Source organism: Neopsephotus bourkii, unplaced genomic scaffold (genome assembly GCF_033783945.1).
Source record: "Neopsephotus bourkii isolate Nb327-2 ecotype Australia unplaced genomic scaffold, CSIRO-AGI_Nbou_v1 NB_1434, whole genome shotgun sequence".
In the NCBI taxonomy this organism is placed as follows: Eukaryota; Metazoa; Chordata; class Aves; order Psittaciformes; family Psittacidae; genus Neopsephotus; species Neopsephotus bourkii.
Window position 1 is genome coordinate 5,329 of NW_026901911.1, and position 20,864 is coordinate 26,192.

Here is a 20,864-nt window from a genome sequence, read left to right on the forward strand (position 1 = left end):
TATGAAGACAGAAATGAGAGACACCCCCCAGCAATGATGGGATATGGAGATACTTCACCTCACTGCTCCTGGCTTGGGTTAGCAACAAGCATCCTCTTTTACTGTTTACTGTCTAGTAGCTGTTCAGAGGCCTGTGGGAAGCAGATCCCCTTCATCCTCTTCACAGCATTAGGGTTTTGCAAAACATGAAGCACATGAAGGCATTTCATTTATGAAGGTTTTCAGTCAGATATTTACTGCATTCCCTTATAAAACAGTAAAAAGCATCAGATCCACAGAAACAACCTTTTAAATGCCTTTAAAGGCATTTAAACACATATTGCAAACCCATTATTCTGAGTATTGTGCATATAAAAGTGTCACAGTTCAGGCAGTACAGGACAGATCTTTCTCCTTGCCTATTAAAAAAGCAGACAATCTCCTGATTTCAGTCTCTAGCCCTGACAAAAAACTACACCCAGCTGGCCAAGCCAGGGGGAAGTACATGTCCATAGCCCTAACCCCAACGTGCCTGCATGTGTGTGGGTCAGGATCACACAGGTAAAGCAGATGCTGCTCAAGCCTGTACAGGATGCATAGATACCATCCCAAAGAGACAACTGCAGGTAGGTATAGCTGAGGCAGGCAAAAGGATCAACTAGCATTCCCTTGGCCAGCTCAAGGATCACAGTGCTGTTTCCCTCCCTCCACCTTCTTTGTCTCAGTGTTGTCAGATGACCACTTGATAGCTGGGCTGCTTCATCTTCTGGTTTGTTCCCTGCAGTACGGAAACATCCTGGTCACTTTCAGACTGATCAAAATCCATGTCTGGAGAGAGTAAAACCTGCAAGGGAGAACAGAGAGATGGTGATGGAGTGGAAGTTCTCAGCTCTTCTTGTTACTGCTTGCTGAAGGGGTCAAGCATCCCTAGAGGGGGATGCTGCAAGATCTAATCCTCTCTGGCATATGGCTAAGTGCTCAGGGTCATCTTGACCGTATGTCCAACAACAGATTTGGGTGCAGACACCAGGATGATCATAGAATAGTTAGTGTTGGAAGGGACCTTAGAGACAGCTAAAAGCTCTGTTTACCATGGGCCAGGACTCAGACAGGCACTTCCAGGCCAGGCTGCATCCTCAGTGGAGATGTACATAAAAACCAGGCTACATACTTTATAATAAGCTGTACCAAATGCAGACCTTTTCCCAGGCCCCCAGCTGCTGGCCATCTCCAGAGCTCAGCCAGAAGAGCAAGCAGAGCTACAGGGTTAGCTGCAGCCATGGCCAGCAGGATCAGGAGTGATGTCCTAGACTGGAGCATCTTATTTCTAGCTGGCAGTCTGAATTGTGGGAACCACAGCAGAGCACTGACACCTTCCAGGTAAGAAAGGCCACAGCTTTCCTGCGTGATGAGAAGGATGCCCATGGCCTCCAGGAGCACCTACACTCACAATAGCTAACTTCAACAAGCTCATTTGGGCTAACTGGCTGCCACCGGCCTGGAGCCTTCGCACAGTGCAGAGCCACGTGTGGGACATCCTCCAGCCACATCACCTGGAAGAGGAAAGAGGCCGGATTTTACTTGGGGTATGGCTGCACTGACTGCAGAAGAGCTGAAGCCCAATTCCAGTCAGCAGGCTGGAAGGACAAGTTCACATGGGTAATATTTATGGCTGGACAGGTTGCTGGTTGCTCAACCCCATCCTAGCCCTCTTACCTCAAACACCCCGATTTGGGCAAAAGCGGCTCTTACTGCCATTACCCCTGTCAGTAGCTGCCTCAAAGCACAGATGAAGTGCAGTCAGCCCTTAAGCTACAGCTCGTGTCATGCTCAGCAGTGCTCAGAACCTCAGCTGAATCATGGGATTTATGGTAAACAGCAGACATACATATCAGAAACCTGGCCAGGTCACCAGAGGTCCCAGCTCAGAGGGGCACAAGTCTAACAGCCCAGTCAAGCGTCTCCAGTTTTATTTCTCTAGCTAAGCAATGCCAGCAGCCCTTTCCCCACCACAGAACCCAAAGAGCATCATTAGGTCATGGTAGATGCAGGTACAAGGGGCAGGTACCACTTTGCTCCAAACCTATGCACCGTAAATGCTCCCTGTGCCTGGCTCACAGCAGCCTTCCAGCTCAGAGACACAAGGCAAGGACACTACATGGGCTTTCAATCCAGGACATCCACATGCAGGCTGTCCTAACAGCTCAATCAGTCCCAGAGCCCACTGTGTGTTGACAAAACCAGAAGCATAGGGGATTAGTTTTATCTGTGGCTATCTCCATGCATAGTTGTGAATTCAGTGGCTTCCACTCGTTAGCACTCAGGCAGCACCACGAAGCCAGTTACCACAGGAACAAAACAACTAAACAGGAAAAACAAACTCCAGTGAGTCAATGGCTTCAAAGGAGCAGAAGAGCTGCAGGGGAAGATTTCCTCTCCACCCTCATGTGCACACTCCAGCCCCTCCATCTGATGTTGTTACCCTCACAGCAGCACTTAAGATGCTCAAAGGACAGCAATGGATCAGACTCTTGTCCTTCGCCACTGGTCTCAATGAATTCTTTGCTGGTTCAAGACACACACTGGAAAGTTTCCATCTTTCCCAAGTAAAGACTTCCTCTGTTTATCACATTAATATTGCGATGCTGTGGAACCTGAAAACATGGGCAGTTAGTCACCCAGCATTACAAACTCACTGAACTCACGGGCTGCAACAGATGAGTTTTGGGGCATGATGAACTGGTAATTTTGGTGGGTTTCAGCAGCAAACTCTAATCCTCTCACAGCCAAGTGCAGATGACTGAGCAAGCACTAAGCATCGCACGTCCAGACCCCGTCAGGCTGCTACCTGCCCACCATACAGCTTGTAGGAAGCTGCTTGAGCCTACAGCCCTCCATGTAACCCTCCTACAATCCCCCAAGGCAGTTTCACCACAAGACAGCGTCTCATCACTATGACAGTCACAGGACATACCCTCAGATGCTGTTTTCAAACCCAACTCCAGTTTGGGAGGCTTCAGCAGAACTTGGACAAGGCAATTTGCCTGCAGATGCATCCAGGTCAGGATCACAGCAGGGAATGGGCCATGGTTTCCCAGTCCCGGGACAAGGAGTTACTGTCTCACTCAGCAGTCCTCAAATACTTTATGCATTCCTCCCCACACCAGGAGGCCAGCAGCTTGCAAGACAGCAATGTTCATGGTAGTGAAACAGGGCTGCCCATGCACTGCCAATCTCTCCTGTTGGGAGAAGCAGCTGCCTGCTTCTTTGGTGCTCCATCTAAGCAGACCTGGAGGTAACCAAGCCATCTCAGTGGCAGAGGAAGAGACTGACAGACATGGGAGCTGTAAAACAAAGCAGCTCCAGGGCCATTTCCCCACTACGTTAAGTCCCACCAGCCTGGTGGGGATGTTAAGTACCATCCCATCACCCTCCTGCATCGGAGCTTACACGAGATGCCCTAAGTCAGTAAGACTGAAAAGTGGGATGGTTTCCTTCCAGAGGCACCTCTGTGCGCACCTTCATTCAGCTTCCCCATAAGTAGCAGGCATCTGAGTTCACCCCGAGTTGGAGATACTTAAAAATGAGCTCAGCTGAGCAATAAGCAAGTCAAACTCACTCTTGGAGTATTTTTCAATACTTAAAAGCAAGCAACACAGCTACTGGTATTCATCAGCATCTTCAGTCTTGTGAATGCCAGAAGTCACAGCTCCTGCAAAGGGGATGAGGATAGCTGCTGAACTCCATACTGACCAAAGGCAGGTCCTCACATAGTGTATTAGCTTCCCTCCCAACCTTAAAACTAGCCTCTAGTTTCACCCCAATGGGTCTTACAAGTACCACTGTTATTAGACCAAGTTTTGCTTTAAGACTTATCTCCAATAATGTAATCCTTCAGGAAGGGAGCAGAAACTCATCCCCTCCCTTGGGAAAACACCAAATCAAAGCAACAAAACACGCTCAAAAAAGATCAAACAAAACATTACGAAATTTGTTTTCCTGAGCAGAGGAAACAAAGACATCTCTGATAACATCTACATTTTACTGGCACTTGCCAGGGCAAGGGAAAGAGACTTGGGTCAAGAGCAGGACACGCACAAAGGAGAACTAAGGGCCACACAGAGGAATGCACTTCCCCAGCCTGAACAGCACTGGATTCAGGCTGACACCCTTGAGGGATCTTTCTCTATCCCACAAGAGGGGAGGAAAATAGACTGGATGAACATCTACCAAGGCAGGGCGCAAGTCTGAAACAACAGAAAGCTTAAGACTGGCTTTGAAGGAAGGGTGAAAATCTTCCAGCCATAAACAGGGAGGTTTTGTCCCTTTCAGGGTTCAGTGTAAGGAAGTTCAGCATTTGCTCCAATATAAGGAAGAGCCCGTCGTCACATCTGTGGCTCACCAGAAGAGCCTTAAAGGCCACAAGAGGCTGCCAGTTCTTCTCTCTACAGTGCAGCCAAACAGGCAGTAAGTCAAGGTTGCTGGCTGCTGGGTTTCTTCCATCTACCAAGCCAAGGACAAAGCTGAGTTTTCCCACTATCCCTGTAGAGAACATTGAGTGTGGGGTTTTAACAGGTTAACTTCAGCCCCCTCTTCCTGTTCTCCTTCCTCTTCCCAACACAGACTGCTAGCTCAAGTGAAACTTATGACAATCTCTACTGGCAAGATAGGCAGAGGGTTGAGATTCAAGCATGACGGGGAGCTGCTGGCGCCTGCTGCTAAACAGCTCTGATGAACCCTGATAAACTGCAGGACATAGCCTCAGCCAACTCTGCTCTGTACAGACACCATCCCAGCCCCTCCTTCCTCCTCCTCCAGTGGGCAGCAGGGAGAGGAGAAATCCCCCCCCTTGAACAGAGCATTAGCCCAGAAAACCCTCGTTTTCTGCTTTCAAGACTAAAATTCAGTGAATCCAACTGTAGGGCTCAGCCAGCCAACATCATCTTTAACTCACAGCATAAGAAGTTGACATGTGGAGCAGAAGCTATACCTCAAAGCCCAGTGCCAAGAAACAGAGTTGGAAAAGCAGGTCACCCACTTCTGTATTTCCTCATTAGCTTCCTTCTCTGCCCAGACTATTTGTTGGGCCAGAGGCACAGGAACACGTCTGAGCAAGAAAGAGCCAGTCCTCATAGGCTGCTCCAGGTAGGAACTGGTCCCCTTAGTAGCTCCATTACCGGAGTAGATCCACTGCAGTAATGGATTAGAGGATTTCAAGATGGACAGATGACCTGAACATTGAAGAACTCAGCAAAACATGGCCTGAGAAAAGGATTCAATTACTTGGAAGATGGAAGAAGCCTTTGGCAGCAGGAGTCAGACTGTGGGAGCTGTTTCTATCATTTGGAACAACCCATCTGGTTGAGCTGCCAGAAGAGACTTTCCTAGCTTCTGGAGATTAACATATATCATCCCTTCAGACTATGCAAAACTGAGCTAGAAGCCACAAAACTCTTGCCCCACCTCTTTGGTGAAGCAGCTTCATTTCCACAGACGACCAATAACTGCAATACCATCTATAAGACAAGATGCTGGAAAGGAGGTTGGTATCTCAAGTAGAGATGTCACCTCCTTCTGATCTGCCGTAATTTTAGCCCATTTTAAACCTTCAGAAATGCAACAGCACATCCAGTGAGTAAGATCTTTACCATCAGCTTTACATTCTGAACAGACCCCAAACTAGCTCTTCTAAGGAAGTACCACTCTCAAACATCAGTCACAACCAAGAAACCCAGACTGTGCCATACCCAGGGACAAGTTCACACCCAGAGTTAATCCATCTTCATGTCTTAGGTACGAGTTCTTGGCTTCAATGCATAACCAATCGAGTCACACTGATACTGCCCAGCTCAGGTCACTTTTATTGTTCTGGAGAGAAGAGGGAAAAGATTTCCTACCACACACACCACTTGGGAAGCTGCATGTGTCTAGAGACCTTGCCGAGCTACCACTGTTTATCTGGATGCAAGGCCAGGAAGAGTGATACAGTTGTCTCAGCAGCTGCTCACATCTGTCTGCCCTCCCTGCCTCCTCTGACACTGCATCCTAAGGAGCAGCGGATGCTTCCCCACTGTGCCCTTGGGACACAGAATCCATGGTGCAGACTGCCAAGCACACCCTTAAACACTATCACCTCTGTTGTGTGCTTTATTGTCACCAGTAACAGGCCATCTGGCCCAGCACAAAAGCTGAGTTACTCTGTCAAAAAGCTATCAGAGAGCAAAAGATACTTCTGTACATCCTAAATCCCTCAGCAGAAGCTGCTCCCGGAGCCAACCTGTGATGCCAGAAGCTCTTATTGCAGTGCGTCTTGGCAGTGAGCTGCAGGGTACCACAGCTGTACACAGAGCACTTGGAAACCAGGTCTGGGTGCCAGGGGAAGGAAGGGAATTCAAGCCAGTGACTCGGGTTGTGATCTCTGCCCAAAAGTCAATGAGAAGCAAAACCACCACCTGCTCACACTGTGCGTCATTAACACCAACATCTCCTGGGGCTGGAGAATTCCTTCCAACCATAACTTCAGCTCAAACTACACAAAATACAGCTTTCTACAGCTAAGGGGCCATCACTAGCTGAAGAAGTACCAAATGTTGACAAAGCATGGATTCCCAGCCACACCTTAGCCTCTAAATAAATGGATTCTATCAATACCAATAGGGAAAGCAAGCTCTAAGCCAAGATTAATTACTGTTAAAACAAGGAAAGTTGAGAGCAACAGTGTAACATGCAACAGCTTCAGCTACCAATCCAACAACCCCAGCCAGGTTAGTGCAAAAGCATCCCCCACAAGATACTGTCATCATTCAGGGCAATATGGGCAACATGGTCTAGTGTGAGGCATCCTTGCCCATGGAAGAGGGGCTGGAACCAGATGATCTTAAGGTCCTTTCTAACCCAAACCATTCTATGATTCTGTTATATATGACTCTAATATTTCAGCAATGCTTCATAGGCTGTGGTGTTGCTCATAGGACAAGACCCTCCCAGGAAATAGCCCTCTATTGACCTGAGCTGCAAGCATGGGAAGTCAGCAGGGTCATCACCCACATTCATGAAGCATCACCCTAGGTCTAGGCAACATGATGTTACGTTGTAGTAAAGCGCACAGACCGTATTACAAGCTTGCAGTTGGGTCTCAAACACTTTGGTCTTACCTGAGATTCCTCAGTCCTCCTAGCACGAGGAGTTTCTATGGATCCGTTAATGTCTATGGTGTCCTTCTGCTTGTATTTCTTCATGATCAAGCTGTCCACAACCCAGAACATAATGGCCTTGGGGAGAAACAAATTACATTAGTAGATTTAAGAGACCAAAATACAAAGTGATTCAATCACAGCTATTCTTCTTTTGGTTTCTCCAGATGTCCAGCCTTGATCAACCTAATTTAATATCTAACTTAACTCCGCATCAAAAGTGCCCATGGGGGTTGGATAAGTCAAATTCAGAAGGTCCCTTCCCATATATTGATTCCATACTTGTCAAAGACCCAGCGAAAAAGAGACTACATCAGGCCAAGTTTCCACCAGGAGATGAACACCAAACTAAGCTCCATCCATGGTTCATCTGCTCTGCCTGTACCAGCCCCTGGTCAGCTCTCTGACAACCAGAGTTTGCTTTCAGGCAAGGAAATGCAGCCTGACATGGCAGAGAGAGGGTGGTAGCAGAGGCACATAAACCCAACTTTGCCAGTGCTGCATTCTTTACACTGCTCCTGGTATGAGTTGAAAGAGAGCTCAACTCGCCCGTTGCCCATGGAGCATCTGAATCTTAATGCCTTCTTCTCACTTCTCATCTTAACAGGAACTGAGCAGCAGGTCAAGCATTACTCAGAGTGAGGGGAACCAGGAAAAAACTGAGCTTTCAAGAGGTTTTGCTGAGCTAGTTTTAGGCAACCTGAACACTTTGCCTTGCTGCAACACAATTTGAAGTCTAGCCAAACGGCTAGTGACAGGTTGCCAAAGGTCACCACTGACAAGCCATCCTATAGGAACATAAAGGGGTTTGGGGCATCCCCATGCCTATAGCCCTCAACTAAGGAGCCCCAGCTTTCTTCAAAGAGATAAAGTCAGCCACCCAGCAGCCTGGAAAAGGGAACACGAACTGGGAAGAGAGACCATGGCAAGCACCAGTAACAGATCTGTATATTTGTGACAACACATACATTTGTTTCCACTCCTCTCCACCCTGTCCCAGCCACTGCAGGCTAACCCCAAGCTCCCCATGGGGATGAACCATGATTTCCAAACCACCCCACCCAGCACTTGCAGCATCATCACTTACATTGACTATAAAAGGCACAACAAGCATGACCAGGATGAGCTCCAGCTGAGGGTTTGGGATGTAACCCAGGAGGATCTGCTGAAGCTGCAGAGGAGAAACCATTTAGAAGCATTATTTGAACAGCTCTGCTGCAAACTGGTTGCCTTCTTACACCAGCAGTGTCTTACACAGGGCTCTGCCTTTGCTTTGTCCTGGCTCTTAGAAAGGTAATATGGGTTATTCCCTTAGCCCAGTTGCCAAACATGTGATTTTGTACAGAGCAAGAAGTACTCCTAGTCTTTTCAGCATAACTACCCATAACAACTACTAGTGGGACTTTCCTTGGCTCCTTGCTGCAAAATAAGGTCACCAGCCACATGTGATAAGCATGGAGAGGAATCCAGCAGCATCTCTGGATCTAGCAGTGCATGCTGCTGAGCATGTTCACATCCAAGTCTGAGCACTGCAGGCTACTGGGGTTTGAAGGACAAGCCCTGAACAAGAACAGATAAGTGCTGTCAGACTACTGTAACTCAAGTCCTCAGTCAAGCCACATCAGCTTGTGAGCACTATGTGTAAATGCACTTAAAACTGGAGTTACCCACTGAGTCCCAAAATTGGCTTTTATACCCATCACACCTACTACCACCAAGTATGCGTCTACAAGTGCCACAGGTTATTATTTTTAGCTTTTAAAAAAGAAACTTGTGACAACACAATTACCACTGCACAAATTGCCATAGGGAAGCAGTTGAGGAGGACAGCATACTACAGGGATAGTTTTTTCCAAATTAATCTCTAAGGGTCCCCCTATTTTAGGCATGGGATCATGAAACACTAACACAAACTGACTTGAAGAGATCATGTTGAAATCCCCTAGCAGAACTGCCGTAGTTCAGCTGCCAGCCCAGCCCATTCCATCCTTCCAAGGATGGAAAATGAAATAAGAGCAGCATCTTATTCCTGTAACTGTTGAGCAGCAAGAAAATGTTTGTTAAAAAAGTCATGTTTCCCCAAACCTAAGTAATAGCTAAAGATTACAGGGGGGTGTCAAGTCGTAAGTGGTGAAGACTGACGATGGAGACCACTAATGAGGCAAAGCTGACAAGAAACAAGCCACAGGAGCTGAGGCTTACCTTTGTCCAACCAGGGATAAGCAGGACAAGGCTAATCACAGTCTTCTCAAAAACCATTATCAGCAAGTAGAGGACACACTGGCCAATCCAGGCAGCAGCTTGTGGGGGGTCACCTGCAAAAACAGCATGTCAAATCTGAGACAGAAGGCAGGAGGAGATGCCCTTGCAGAAGAGTTGCCTTGTGCTTGATGCCTGGGCTGATTAGAGACAGGGAAGTGTTTCCATATTGCAGGTTTTGCAGCAAGACAAGTACTCAACACTAAACTTGACACTAGTGGAGAGATTTCCCATCTATAGCTGTCAGAGCACATGGCTGGGGTAGAGAGGTTTAGTGTCCCTGCCGGGTCTGTAAGTCATTATTCCACTAAAGATCAAAACATACCAAGCTCTAAGCTAAAGCCTTCCAACTCCTTTTAGGGCTGATTCTGAAATGAAGATAAGAATTAAGCAAACCTCTGGTTAATCTGAAGGACATGCAAATGACAGATTTTAGACATGGTTCAAAAAGCCCTATGTACCCAGCAGATGCTAACACTACCTATATTTATCTGCCTCCTGCCCCACTCTCCATTATACCAACCTGCCTCTGAAATCCACCACAAATAACTTTCTTGACTTGCATCTCCTCCTGCATCACCCATCTTTCCTAAATCAATGGCTTTGTTGGAGCCGAAGTCCTACAAGTGTCTTACAAGGCAGGCAGCTTCTGTAAAAGGGAGAGATACAGCTCTGGCTCTGCCTTAAGAGCTGGAGTTCCCTGTGCTTATCCAGCAATGCCAGCACTTGCAGATGCTCCTGGGCTCTCAAGGGCTCAGTAATATCACAAGTGCTTAATAGAGAAGTCATTCCTCGGAGCAATAAGGAGAGTGGATCAATTTCTGTGAATCTTGGTTTGGGTAATCAATATGCTCTAATCCACTTGGAGGAAAAGATACAGCCTTGGAGATGCACGTTTCCTCTCTCCTTCAGCAGCTGATGGACATTGCCAGTATCCTCCCCATGGTGTTGAGCTACTTTGAGCTAGATGGATACAGGGATTTGAAGGGAAGAAGCTCTGCTTGTGCAATGGGTAAGTATCCCATCTCCTCAAAGCACAGACCACTAAAATCCTTTATACAGGGAAAGCTAGAAAACCCAGAAAGCATCCCACTCAAACAGTTCCTTACAAGCACGTGTTGCTTTGGGGCATCAGTCATTTGGTTTGCCCCTTCTCTGGCACCCCTCTGTCAAGGTATCAGAGACTTCATTTCTTCTCACCTCTGCAAACCAGGAAAAGCCCATAGAGATGGACCCTTCCAACTCTTCCCCCTACCCCAACCGGCCTTGTAGAAGTAGCTCACAAATTTCCAGAGTGTTTTGAGCAGAGCAGCAGGCTCAATCCCTTCCAAACTAATCCCAAAACAATCCCCAAAGACAAGATACTCCTGGACTGACCCTCCTCTAGACAAGGACCAGTCAGTATCCTGCACCCTCCTCTCTAAAAAGGCATCACTTACAATCTGCTCCCTGCCATACCTTACCCACCTGGTTACCAGCAGTAGTCTGAAGGCTTTTGGTTGCCATTTCCAATACTAGCAGAATAACTTTTCCCATCCTGAACAGAATTAATGTTCTTCCTGACGAAGTGAATGGCTGGTTATGTGACACTCACTGTCTGGGCAAGAGACAGGGGCTCCATCACCTGGGGTTTTAGATCAGTTCACTCAGAAAGAATCAATGCTAATTATACATGAATGTTTCCAATGGGATAGTCACCAAGTAATAAGTAAAAGCATACTTGTATTGCTAACAACAATAATGGTGCCATATCTATTACATGCGCTTGCTTCAGCCCTCTATGAGGACCCTGCCAGCTGGTTATCCTCTTCCCAGGCTCATCAGAATATCTCAGGTCTGCAAATCTGAGCTACAGTATCTGGCTTAGGAAAGCTGCAGCATTTCCTCTTGAAGATAACCCCTGGCAACACTGACTGGGCTGGAATTTGGCTGTAATTTGGCTGTAATTGGGGTTCATCAGTGCAAGGGAACCCAACCCACCATGAGATGCCAATGCTGTGGGATGGCAGGGGCTGGGAGCTCTGCCCCACTCTTCTCGGCACAATACTGTCGAGACATGGCAGGGGAAGGCAACACCAGAGGCGTGCATAAGCTCTGGCCATAGAGACCAGCAGGTCATACCAGGGCTTACTAAGAGCTGGTATCCAACCAAGCCCAGTTCTAGGGGAATCTGCTTCCCAGCAAGGGCATACGTATTCCTTATTCCACCATTTGTTAGCAACCTACCAAGACATCTGCCTCATTGCAAAGCTACAGCTAAGAAGCAGAGGCATCCAGCTAGTGCCTCTGTGCCAAGGATAACCCTGCATCCCAATGTTTTAATTGCTCAAGCCATGATTGGGAGGGAAGCAAAGGAGGGATGAACTGGGAGGGCCAACGGTGCAGAGAGGCTGCTGAGCTTGAGGGCAGCAAGCAGAGAGCTCCGGACCAGCAGGCACAGAGGGAGGGAAGGAGGAGGGAGGCAGGATGGTTACGTGTGAGCACTAACAGCAGAGCCCATAGAGGCAACAGCTCCTTGGGTGGTCTGAGGAGGAGACAGGAGCAGTGTTACAGGCAGCTAAAGAACATATCAAAGAGGTTTGATCCTCCTTAAGCATGGACAGCCTCTTCTGACAGAGTCGGTACCTCGCTGTCTTTGCCACAGGTTAGGTACAGTGCTGCTTTCTGCCCTGCATCCCAAGACTGACCATTGCTCCTACATCACCCATCAGAGACCCAAGTACAAACAACCCAGGTGAAAACAAACACATCCATCGTGTCCTTCCTGCGTTTGAACTCTTCCCCTTTCGCTCTGTGTTGTCACCTGTGCTCTGCCCCCCATGGGGATACAGGCAAACAGCCACAGCACCCTCTGCAAGTCGGCTCTTCTGCACTGCAGTCACGCTGGCACTTGTGAGTCACTTCCCTCTGTCATCTCCTTGTGCCCACAAAGCAGCAGCAAGTTTGAGATCTCTCCCAAACACGTGCACCCCCTCACACTGCTTTGGTGGTAGGAGGTCACTGCCATTCATAGAATGGTTTGCGTGGGAAAGCACCAAAAGATAATCTAGTTCCAGCCCCCTGCCATCATCACAAACAGGAGAATATAGTTGTTGGTTCTGCACACCGTGCACTAGACAGCCCCAGCCAGGTTTTGGCTAACCAGGCTGATACAGACACTAGAAAAGACAACCTGCTTCTTAAACCACCCTAGAACTTGCCCATGTCTCCAGGGTTAACAGCTCCTCGCCCCAGAACTTTGCCCTTCACTTTCATTTAAGAAGCAAGCCATCAAATAGTGTGAGTTTTCTTGAACAACATTTGGAAATGGAAAACCTTTTCTCCCTTTGTTAGAGAACAGTTTTTATTGTGCAACTGCAGTACCCCATCTAAAGAACCCCAGTTCTGTGCCCCAGTGAGGCCAGCTTCCCTGGCTAACTCTACAGGGTACATGCAAGTGGTACAGCAAACCTGAACTGCAGGGCAGGACAGACCTGTACCTCTTCCTACCCACCACATCCACCTTGTCATAGGTGCCTCCATCACAACATGGAGCTTCAAATACAAGTATTTTTCACTCTGGTCTTTTCTGCATCACCTAAAGAAGACACTGTCAGCTTCCTCCACAGATACAGGAGCATCAGCACTTCTTACATGCCCAGGGTAGACAGCGGAAAGCTATGGAAAGAGAGCTACAAACCTCTGGAGAGGCCAGATTTGGCCATCTGCTCTATCACCTTAACCAGCTCAAACCTGCTAGTTTTACAACCCCTTCCTCCTTCTTTTCCATTCCGAGCTTCGTTTTCAGACTATGAGATAAGGTGTTCCTGTACAGGAATCCATCCTGGAGCACAGAATTAGATGGGACTCCCTCTCCATCCCTTGACAGGACAATCAGTGGGTGCCTTTACAGTTACTTTTGATTGCATTTTGGTCTCCCAAGGACAGGAGGCTGCTTTGTACCAATATAGAATCATAGAATCGAATCATAGAATCATAGAATAGTTTGGGTTGGAAAGGACCTTAAGATCATCGAGTTCCAAACCCCCTGCCATGGGCAGGGACACCGCACACTAAACCCTGCCACCCAAGGCTTCGTCTATCCTGGCCTTGAACACCGCCAGGGATGGAGCATTCACAACCTCCCTGGGCAACCCATTCCAGTGCCTCACCACCCTAACAGTAAAGAATTTCTTCCTTATATCCAATCTAAACTTCCCCTGTTTAAGTTTTAACCCATTACCCCTTGTCCTGTCACTACAGTCCCTAATGAAGAGTCCCTCCCCAGCACCCCTATAACTCAGGACAAAGATGAAAATGAAACAGCAGCATATCCCATGGGATTGCAAGTGTGTATGTGTGTGTATATACAGAGAGAGAATCATAGAATAGTTAGGGTTGGAAAGGACCTTAAGATCATCTAGTCCCAACCACCCTGCCATGGGCAGGGACACCGCACACTAAACCATGCCACCCCAATATATATAAATATGTAAATACACATACATACATATATTAAATTGATATAAATCAGTGGTTTCTTTCCTGTTTAACCAAGGATGTCAGGTGGCTGCTCCTTACCTTGGCAGGTTTGAAGGACCACTGATCCACATCAGGATGGCCATCATCTAAGTCTCACTCACCACTAATTCATCTAACTCTGACTAATGCCAGTAACATACAAATCATCACCTATTGGCATCCCATTGTGGAAGAGGGAGCCTTTGGTGTGGTCCCTGGACAAGCCCATGAGACAGACTGGCCACACCTCTTTCCACAGTTAGGAAGCAAAACTGGAGAGCTGGCATCAGCTAGCCACACACCTAAATTTAGGCGCTGACTTCCTACAGCAAGATGGTCAGAAGCATCCTCAGATGCAACTTAAATGTGTTTAACAGATACAGTACTATCCAGAGGTGCCTTGCTCTGTGAATGGGAGAGGATTCATCTTGCATGAAGTGCTTCCATTACTTAAATCTAGGTGAGCACCAACGAGACTGTCAGTGCCACGTAACACTGCCAGCCAGCAAAACCCTATCTGCTACCTAGAGGCTAAAACACACCAAAGAAAACCCCCAAACAGCTCTCCTTTTCTGTGTCCAGAGCTTCCCTTTCCTCGTAGAAGAGTGGAGAACTGGTCCAGAGGAACTTTGCGGCCTCCACATCACACCTCTTAGGAGATCACATGCATCATGCTCCCTTTGAACACTTCCAGTTTCTTGTCCCCAGCTCAATAGGAAGGACATGTCAACTCTGAACTGACTTCATCATCCTCTCCTTTTTAGCTTAATAAACCCACTTATAGCCACCCTGACAGAAACATCCTCCTTCACCCCAAAGGATGCACACACTGCATTTACACTTTGCTCTTCAAGCAGCACTGCTGGTGCTCCCCACCATCAGAAAAACCTCCTTGATCCATACTTAGGACCATCAGTGTCCAGAACCTCATCCAAACGCATGTCTCAGATATTCCTCTTCTGTGTGGGAGCCCAGCTGCTCATACAGCAAAAGCAGCTCTGCCCGAGGTATTTGAGTTGCTACCACACAACAGGATTAGTTTTAATCCACTCTGTCTAATGTACCAAGCTGTCAGCATAGCTCACATGCTGCTGCCAAACTGCTTTATTTACAGTCATTTGGGGACTGTGTGTGCACTGAGCAGGTAGGAAAAAAGCTCAACCACAGCCAAAGAGGAGGGTTTGGGTGGGTGTGAGAAAAACAAGTATTTGAGAGCACTGAAAGTTGTGCTGAGTAGTGTGGTGGGAATAGAAAGAGTCAATGAACACCTCTTAAGATACCCCAAAATGCTACCTCCAAACCCAAGGGATGTAATTATCAGCACCAAGTACAGAGGAGGGTAAGAAATAGCATCTGAGCTGCACAGAAGTGCTCACTTAGAGGCCAAGGACAGGTTTTCAGAGGTTGGGATGTGATGCACCGGAGCAGTCAGGTGGGTTCAGCGGACACCCCAGACCCTCTCTGGCATGTTCTACATCTGAACTGAAGTGATTGCACAGCTGGAATCAGTCCCCAGTTTGCTGAGTCACTGCTCTGGTCCCTTTGGTCTTGGAGACACTGCTGCTGTCATCTTGATCCAGCAGGTTCAAAGGTTTGCACCCCTGCTTGGACCAAGGGACCCGAGCACACACTTGACCAGGTGAAGATGGATCCTCAGTCCTCTTTCCCCCCCGGTCCTGGGGCAGAAAGGCCAAGCACACTAAGGACAGGACACCCCCTCAGGCTAGGGCTGTTTCCAGCAGTATTTCCTCAAGCACCAGCAGCCAGCTCCCTTGGCTGCTCCAGGATGTGGGAACAGCTGTTGTACAACACGTCCATAACATCACAACAAGGCCAAAAGCAGCCTACATGGATCCTCAGTTCAACTCAGCAGCTGGCACAGAGCATAGTCTCCTACAACTAAATAGACTTTAAAGGCCTCCAAGCAACATGGCTTTCCTTTTCCAGACAGTGGATGAGCACAGAGCATCAAGCTTTGTCTAATCAGTGACCACAACCAGAGTCACACACAAGTCAACATCCAGAGAGATGTTTTCAAGCAAGAACACCCTCTTTTTCTCCACCTTGCTCCCCTAGAGCATTTTACTTGCACACTGCAGAAACCATCTCTTAATGCAAATTCATAGCATCTGCTTACCTTAGAAATACTGGAGTATTTCTTTTAAGTAATGCTTTAGAGTTATTAGACACAACTAAAATATCAGGACACTGTGGCCATCCATAGATTTCCCCCGGGAATATGGCTGCTGCCTTAGGATAGGGGAAGAAGAAGAGGGCAGGGCACAAAGCTGACCCAGGCTTCACCTGCATGCTCTGACTCCAGCCAGCATCTCCCCTGCTCAGTCCATATAAGTCCAGCAGCACCTCCAATACCCTGACTATTCACCTTCCAAGTCCTTTGCAACTTAAATTCTCTTCCATGCAGAAGTCCCCTATAGGGAGGGCACCTATAGACATGGTCTGCTGCTACCCTGCTACAGCAATGGTGCACAGAGCATCTGCGGAGTTTGTTAGCTTTTAGTATGTGTAAGGCAACCATCATTCTCTACTTGAACCCAGCTGAAGAATAAAGCTCTCCAATCTTTGATCTTTGGAGCCAAACATCTTCAGAAGAGACAGCAGCCACTTAAAATGCTGTTTCCTGTGCTTAGAGGCAGTCCAAAGAGTAATCAAAAGCTGTTGGGCAGAGATGGAGGAACACAAGCCTGTAGGAGCCTTTGACTCTCCACCAGCTAAGAACCAGGCCATTCCTGGCTGCAGGAGTCTTCGGCTGAGAGGGGCTGATCTCCGAATGGCTGTCTCCTGGATTTTGGACATATGGAAGTAAGTGATCTTTCAGAACAGTTCTGGATGGCTGGACACTTAAAACAGCAGCACAGATTTAGGTGCTTTCCCTTCCCTTTTCTTTGCTTCTCTGTTAATGAAGCTATTGTGGTCGCACAAGGAAGGACCACCTGAGGCGGTGGAGATGGGTCTACCAGCAGTAGAGCAGAAGGAACCACTGGAGCCCAAACCAAAGGATAACTGCAGTGGTTTGGGATGCAACCAAGAGCTGGAGGGTCAGAAAGGAAGCAGCTGCAACAGATTTCCCCTCCCCGCCCAACACACACCCTAGATGGGTACTGGTTATACTGGCCAAAGACACAAATAGTCTTTTCTGATAGCTGGAGCAATAGCACTCAGCACTGTCTGCAACACGGATTTGGTGCTTCCCTTCTACCTTCCCTCCTCTGCAAGAGATGTATCTGGGCCTTAGGAGAATTAGGAAGCAACACAAAGTCTGGTACAGCAATTAGACCAGAAAATGGATCTTATTGCTGGAGCCTGTATCAAACTGCATGGAGTTTACTGGCATCTTCCAAACTGTTTTGGAAGCTACTTAATACCCGAGCTGAGGACAGCAGTGTTTTCCTTCCCTAGGCCTACAGCAGAATAACACCAGGCATGCCACCTGACGCCTACCTAGCTTTTCCATTGTGGTCACTCTGGCCAGAGACCTGCGCCAAGAGCAGTGCTCAGTGGATGGGATACTGAAACCCCAGTTCCAGAGCTAAATTCAAGCAACAGCAGTAGCTTTTACTACTATTAATGAAAGCAAGAATTCCTCAGAGGAGCAAACTATTTCTGTAGTCTAAGCCAGCCCTTGCAAGGGGCCAGTGACAGCTCAACACAAGCTCTTACTGCTCTGCAAGGTTAAAGCAAGCAGTCAGTACACTTGAATGCTTGCTTCTGCTCAACTGCAGACGTGGCACATGAAGCTGTGCCCTGGGTTGGCTGTGGTTGGGCTTCGAGTCCTTGCTGCTTAAAAGGGAAAAAGTGCCATCCATGAACCAAGAATAACTGGATTCCTCTGCTGTCTCACCTGTGTTGTGTTAGCACTCTGGGAAATAAGCCACTAAGGAAAAATAGGTAGTCCCCACCAGATAGATGCTATCAGGATGCTGAACCTGCTTTGGAGATCACCGCTGCCTTTAAGCCCTCTTCCTTCCTCTCATGTCCCATCATTTCAACCCATCTGTTGTCATCTACACAGTAGCTGCTTCTGCTGTTTCACAAACCCAACCACCCCCTCCATTCTGTGCCATGATCCATTTACACATGCTGAATGCGACCTTCAATAAGAGCTCACAAGCTAATAGGGTCTATATGATAATCCTCATTTTGGCCAGGTTCCACCAGCTCAGTTATCAGACCAGCTACTAAAAACAGAAAGAAATAAGACTACCTTCAGAATATACTTAATGATTAACACCTTAAAGGTAGGACTGTGACTGGTATGAAATATAACAAGGGAAAGTGTAGAGTCCTGCATCTGGGCAGGAACAACCCCAGGTTCCAGTATAGGTTGGGGAATGACCTGTTAGAGAGCAGTGTAGGGGAGAGGGACCTGGGGGTCCTGGTGGACGACAGGGTGACCATGAGCCGACACTGTGCCCTTGTGGCCAAGAAGGCCAATGGCATCCTGGGGTGTATTAGAAGGGGGGTGGTTAGTAGGTCGAGAGAGGTCCTCCTTCCCCTCTACTCTGCCCTGGTGAGACCTCATCTGGAATATTGTGTCCAGTTCTGGGCCCCTCAGTTTAAGAAGGACAGGGACCTGCTGGAGAGAGTCCAGCGCAGGGCAACTGAGATGATGAAGGGAGTGGAGCATCTCCCTTATGAGGAAAGACTGAGGGAGCTGGGTCTCTATAGTTTGGAGAAGAGGAGATTAAGGGGTGACCTTATTAGTGTATACAGATATATAAAGGGGGAGTGTCCCGAGGATGGAGCCAGGCTCTTCTCAGTGGCAAACAATGAAAGGACAAGGGGAAATGGGTACAAACTGGAACACAAGAGGTTCCACTTAAACCTGAGAAGAAACTTCTTCTCAGTGAGGGTGACAGAACACTGGAACAGGCTGCCCAGGGAGGTTGTGGAGTCTCCTTCTCTGGAGACATTCAAGACCCGCCTGGACACGTTCCTGTGTAACCTTATCTAGGTGTTCCTGCTCCGGCAGGGGGATTGGACTGGATGATCTTTTGAGGACCCTTCCAATCTCTAGCACACTGTGATACTGGGAATAGGGTGTATTTTCTAGAGTAAGGCTGAAGTTGTCGTTATATTAGATATAATGAAATATAAGGAAAAATATAAAGCATATAACAAAAATATTGGATTGGAACTAGATGATCTTTAAGGTCCTTTCCAACCATTCCATGATCAAACAGACAAAGGGTTAATTTCCCCTTCCCTGCAGCCTCAGAGCAGCACTGCTCTCCTTGGAGCTGATTCTGCTCTTTCTAAAGAGCAGTGCTACCCTCTAGTGGGGCTGGCTGAGAAAGGCTTTGCTGAAACTGCCTCAAGGCAGGAATTGGAGAAGCAAGACCCTGGCATGCATATATTATTATTAATAATAATATTAATAATAACAGTAACAATAATAATTAGTAGTAGTTGTTGTTATCTGGCAACCCTCACTCCCGCAGCCCCACAAGTCATTTGAGAACTCGGGTCTGGGGCCAGGTTGGGCCCTACTGTTGATACCTACAACAGCTCAAGGCAAATGCAAGAACTCCTCCCTGCTTTGAGCTAAGAGGCTAGGAAAAAAACCCTGAAAGAACCCCACAAGAGTCACCAACACCATCCCCAAATACTTCAATTTATCATATACATGCCCTGGGCTTTATTATCCACTCAAGGATTTCACCACCAACCTGCTATGCTCAGGTATGCTTGGCAAGGCAGCGGCAGAGGTACCTGCGCCCTAGTGATGTGCCAGCATTTAACAGTACACTGATCACTGCTACACTCCTTGAGCTCCCGGGAGAAGAGATAACACTTGTTTTATCCCCAAACTGTAATTCCTCCCATTTTCTTCTCCCCATTCATAGCTGGGAGCAGTTATGGCTATGACACCTACCATATTCTCCGAAGACCAGGTATGTGTACTTCTTATGCTGCACAACCCAGGAGACAACTTTCACACCAAGCCAGATCAGCAGCATCCCCAGTGTGGCATCAAGGATGAAATTAATAAGGTAGCTAAGGAAAAGAAGGCAGGAGAGGAAAAGTCAGGTTTCAGTTGTGCTCTTATTTAAAAGTGTTCTTTTTCCAGTATGGGGATCCATAAAAAACACACCAAGATTTAAAAGAAATCCCCACTTAACAGTCCAAGCTCACTTCCTCACTCTTTTACTGGATATTCCTACAGCCTTACCAGCAATTTCTTAGCTCAAAGCCTGTTTAGCAAAAAAGGCTCCATCAAGTCTCTGGCATCACTCATTTATTCACACAGCATTAAATGCCTCCTGGGCTAGCCTTGCTTAAGAGTTACCCCCAGAAAGGATGCTTTCCATTTGCAGCATCATTTGTCCTTACTAGGTGAAACCCCAAGTTCCAGAGAAACAGAACCAAACATTCCTGGAATTTCATACAAGGAAATGGAAGCTTCTTGGACACCACAGCTGCTCTGCCAGCTGTGCAGCAGGAGGGGAATAAAGTCCATTTGAGTGAGCAGCTGCAAGAGGCTCCTCTGAGCAGACACAGATGGAGAGGCAGAAGCTCCTGGGAGAGGTGATGGGTCCTGGCTCAGCTTCCTGGCACCCTTGGGTCACCAGAAGCCTCCAGTTCAGGGTCCCATTGCAGATCCAGCAGCTGAACCCATCCCTACCAGGAGATATGGGCTCAATGGGCTTGTTCTGCAGCTTTGGATGCTTAAGCCTCAGTGGACAGAGCACCAGCAGCAGGAGACCTGCAGTGACCTTCTGCAGATTGCAGGGCCTAAAGTCTAATCCAGGACTTGGTATTTTAATGAACTCTAGAGGAAAAAAAAGTATCAGACTGATGTTTTCTGACCAGTTTTCCATTACTGGAGTATCTGTCATCAGATGAGGCCAGATTTCTACAGCATGAAGACAATACCAAGCACAGAGCTACAGGAACAAACATTTCCTTATC

The 20,864-nt window shown here is 47.6% G+C and overlaps 1 protein-coding gene across 1 annotated transcript in view; it reads right to left on the reverse strand.

The window, feature by feature from the left end:
- Positions 1 to 209: 209 nt before the first annotated feature.
- LOC133220473 (store-operated calcium entry regulator STIMATE-like) overlaps positions 210 to 20,864 on the reverse strand; it is a 37,803-nt gene continuing 17,148 nt past the window's right edge. The window contains exons 4-8 of the mRNA XM_061368639.1: positions 19,828 to 19,949; positions 9,375 to 9,487; positions 8,260 to 8,343; positions 7,134 to 7,250; positions 210 to 823 (exon numbers count right to left, since the gene is read on the reverse strand). Coding sequence (XP_061224623.1) covers positions 710 to 823; positions 7,134 to 7,250; positions 8,260 to 8,343; positions 9,375 to 9,487; positions 19,828 to 19,949 — 550 coding nt within the window. The 3' untranslated portion in view covers positions 210 to 709. The remainder of the gene's footprint in view (positions 824 to 7,133; positions 7,251 to 8,259; positions 8,344 to 9,374; positions 9,488 to 19,827; positions 19,950 to 20,864) is intronic.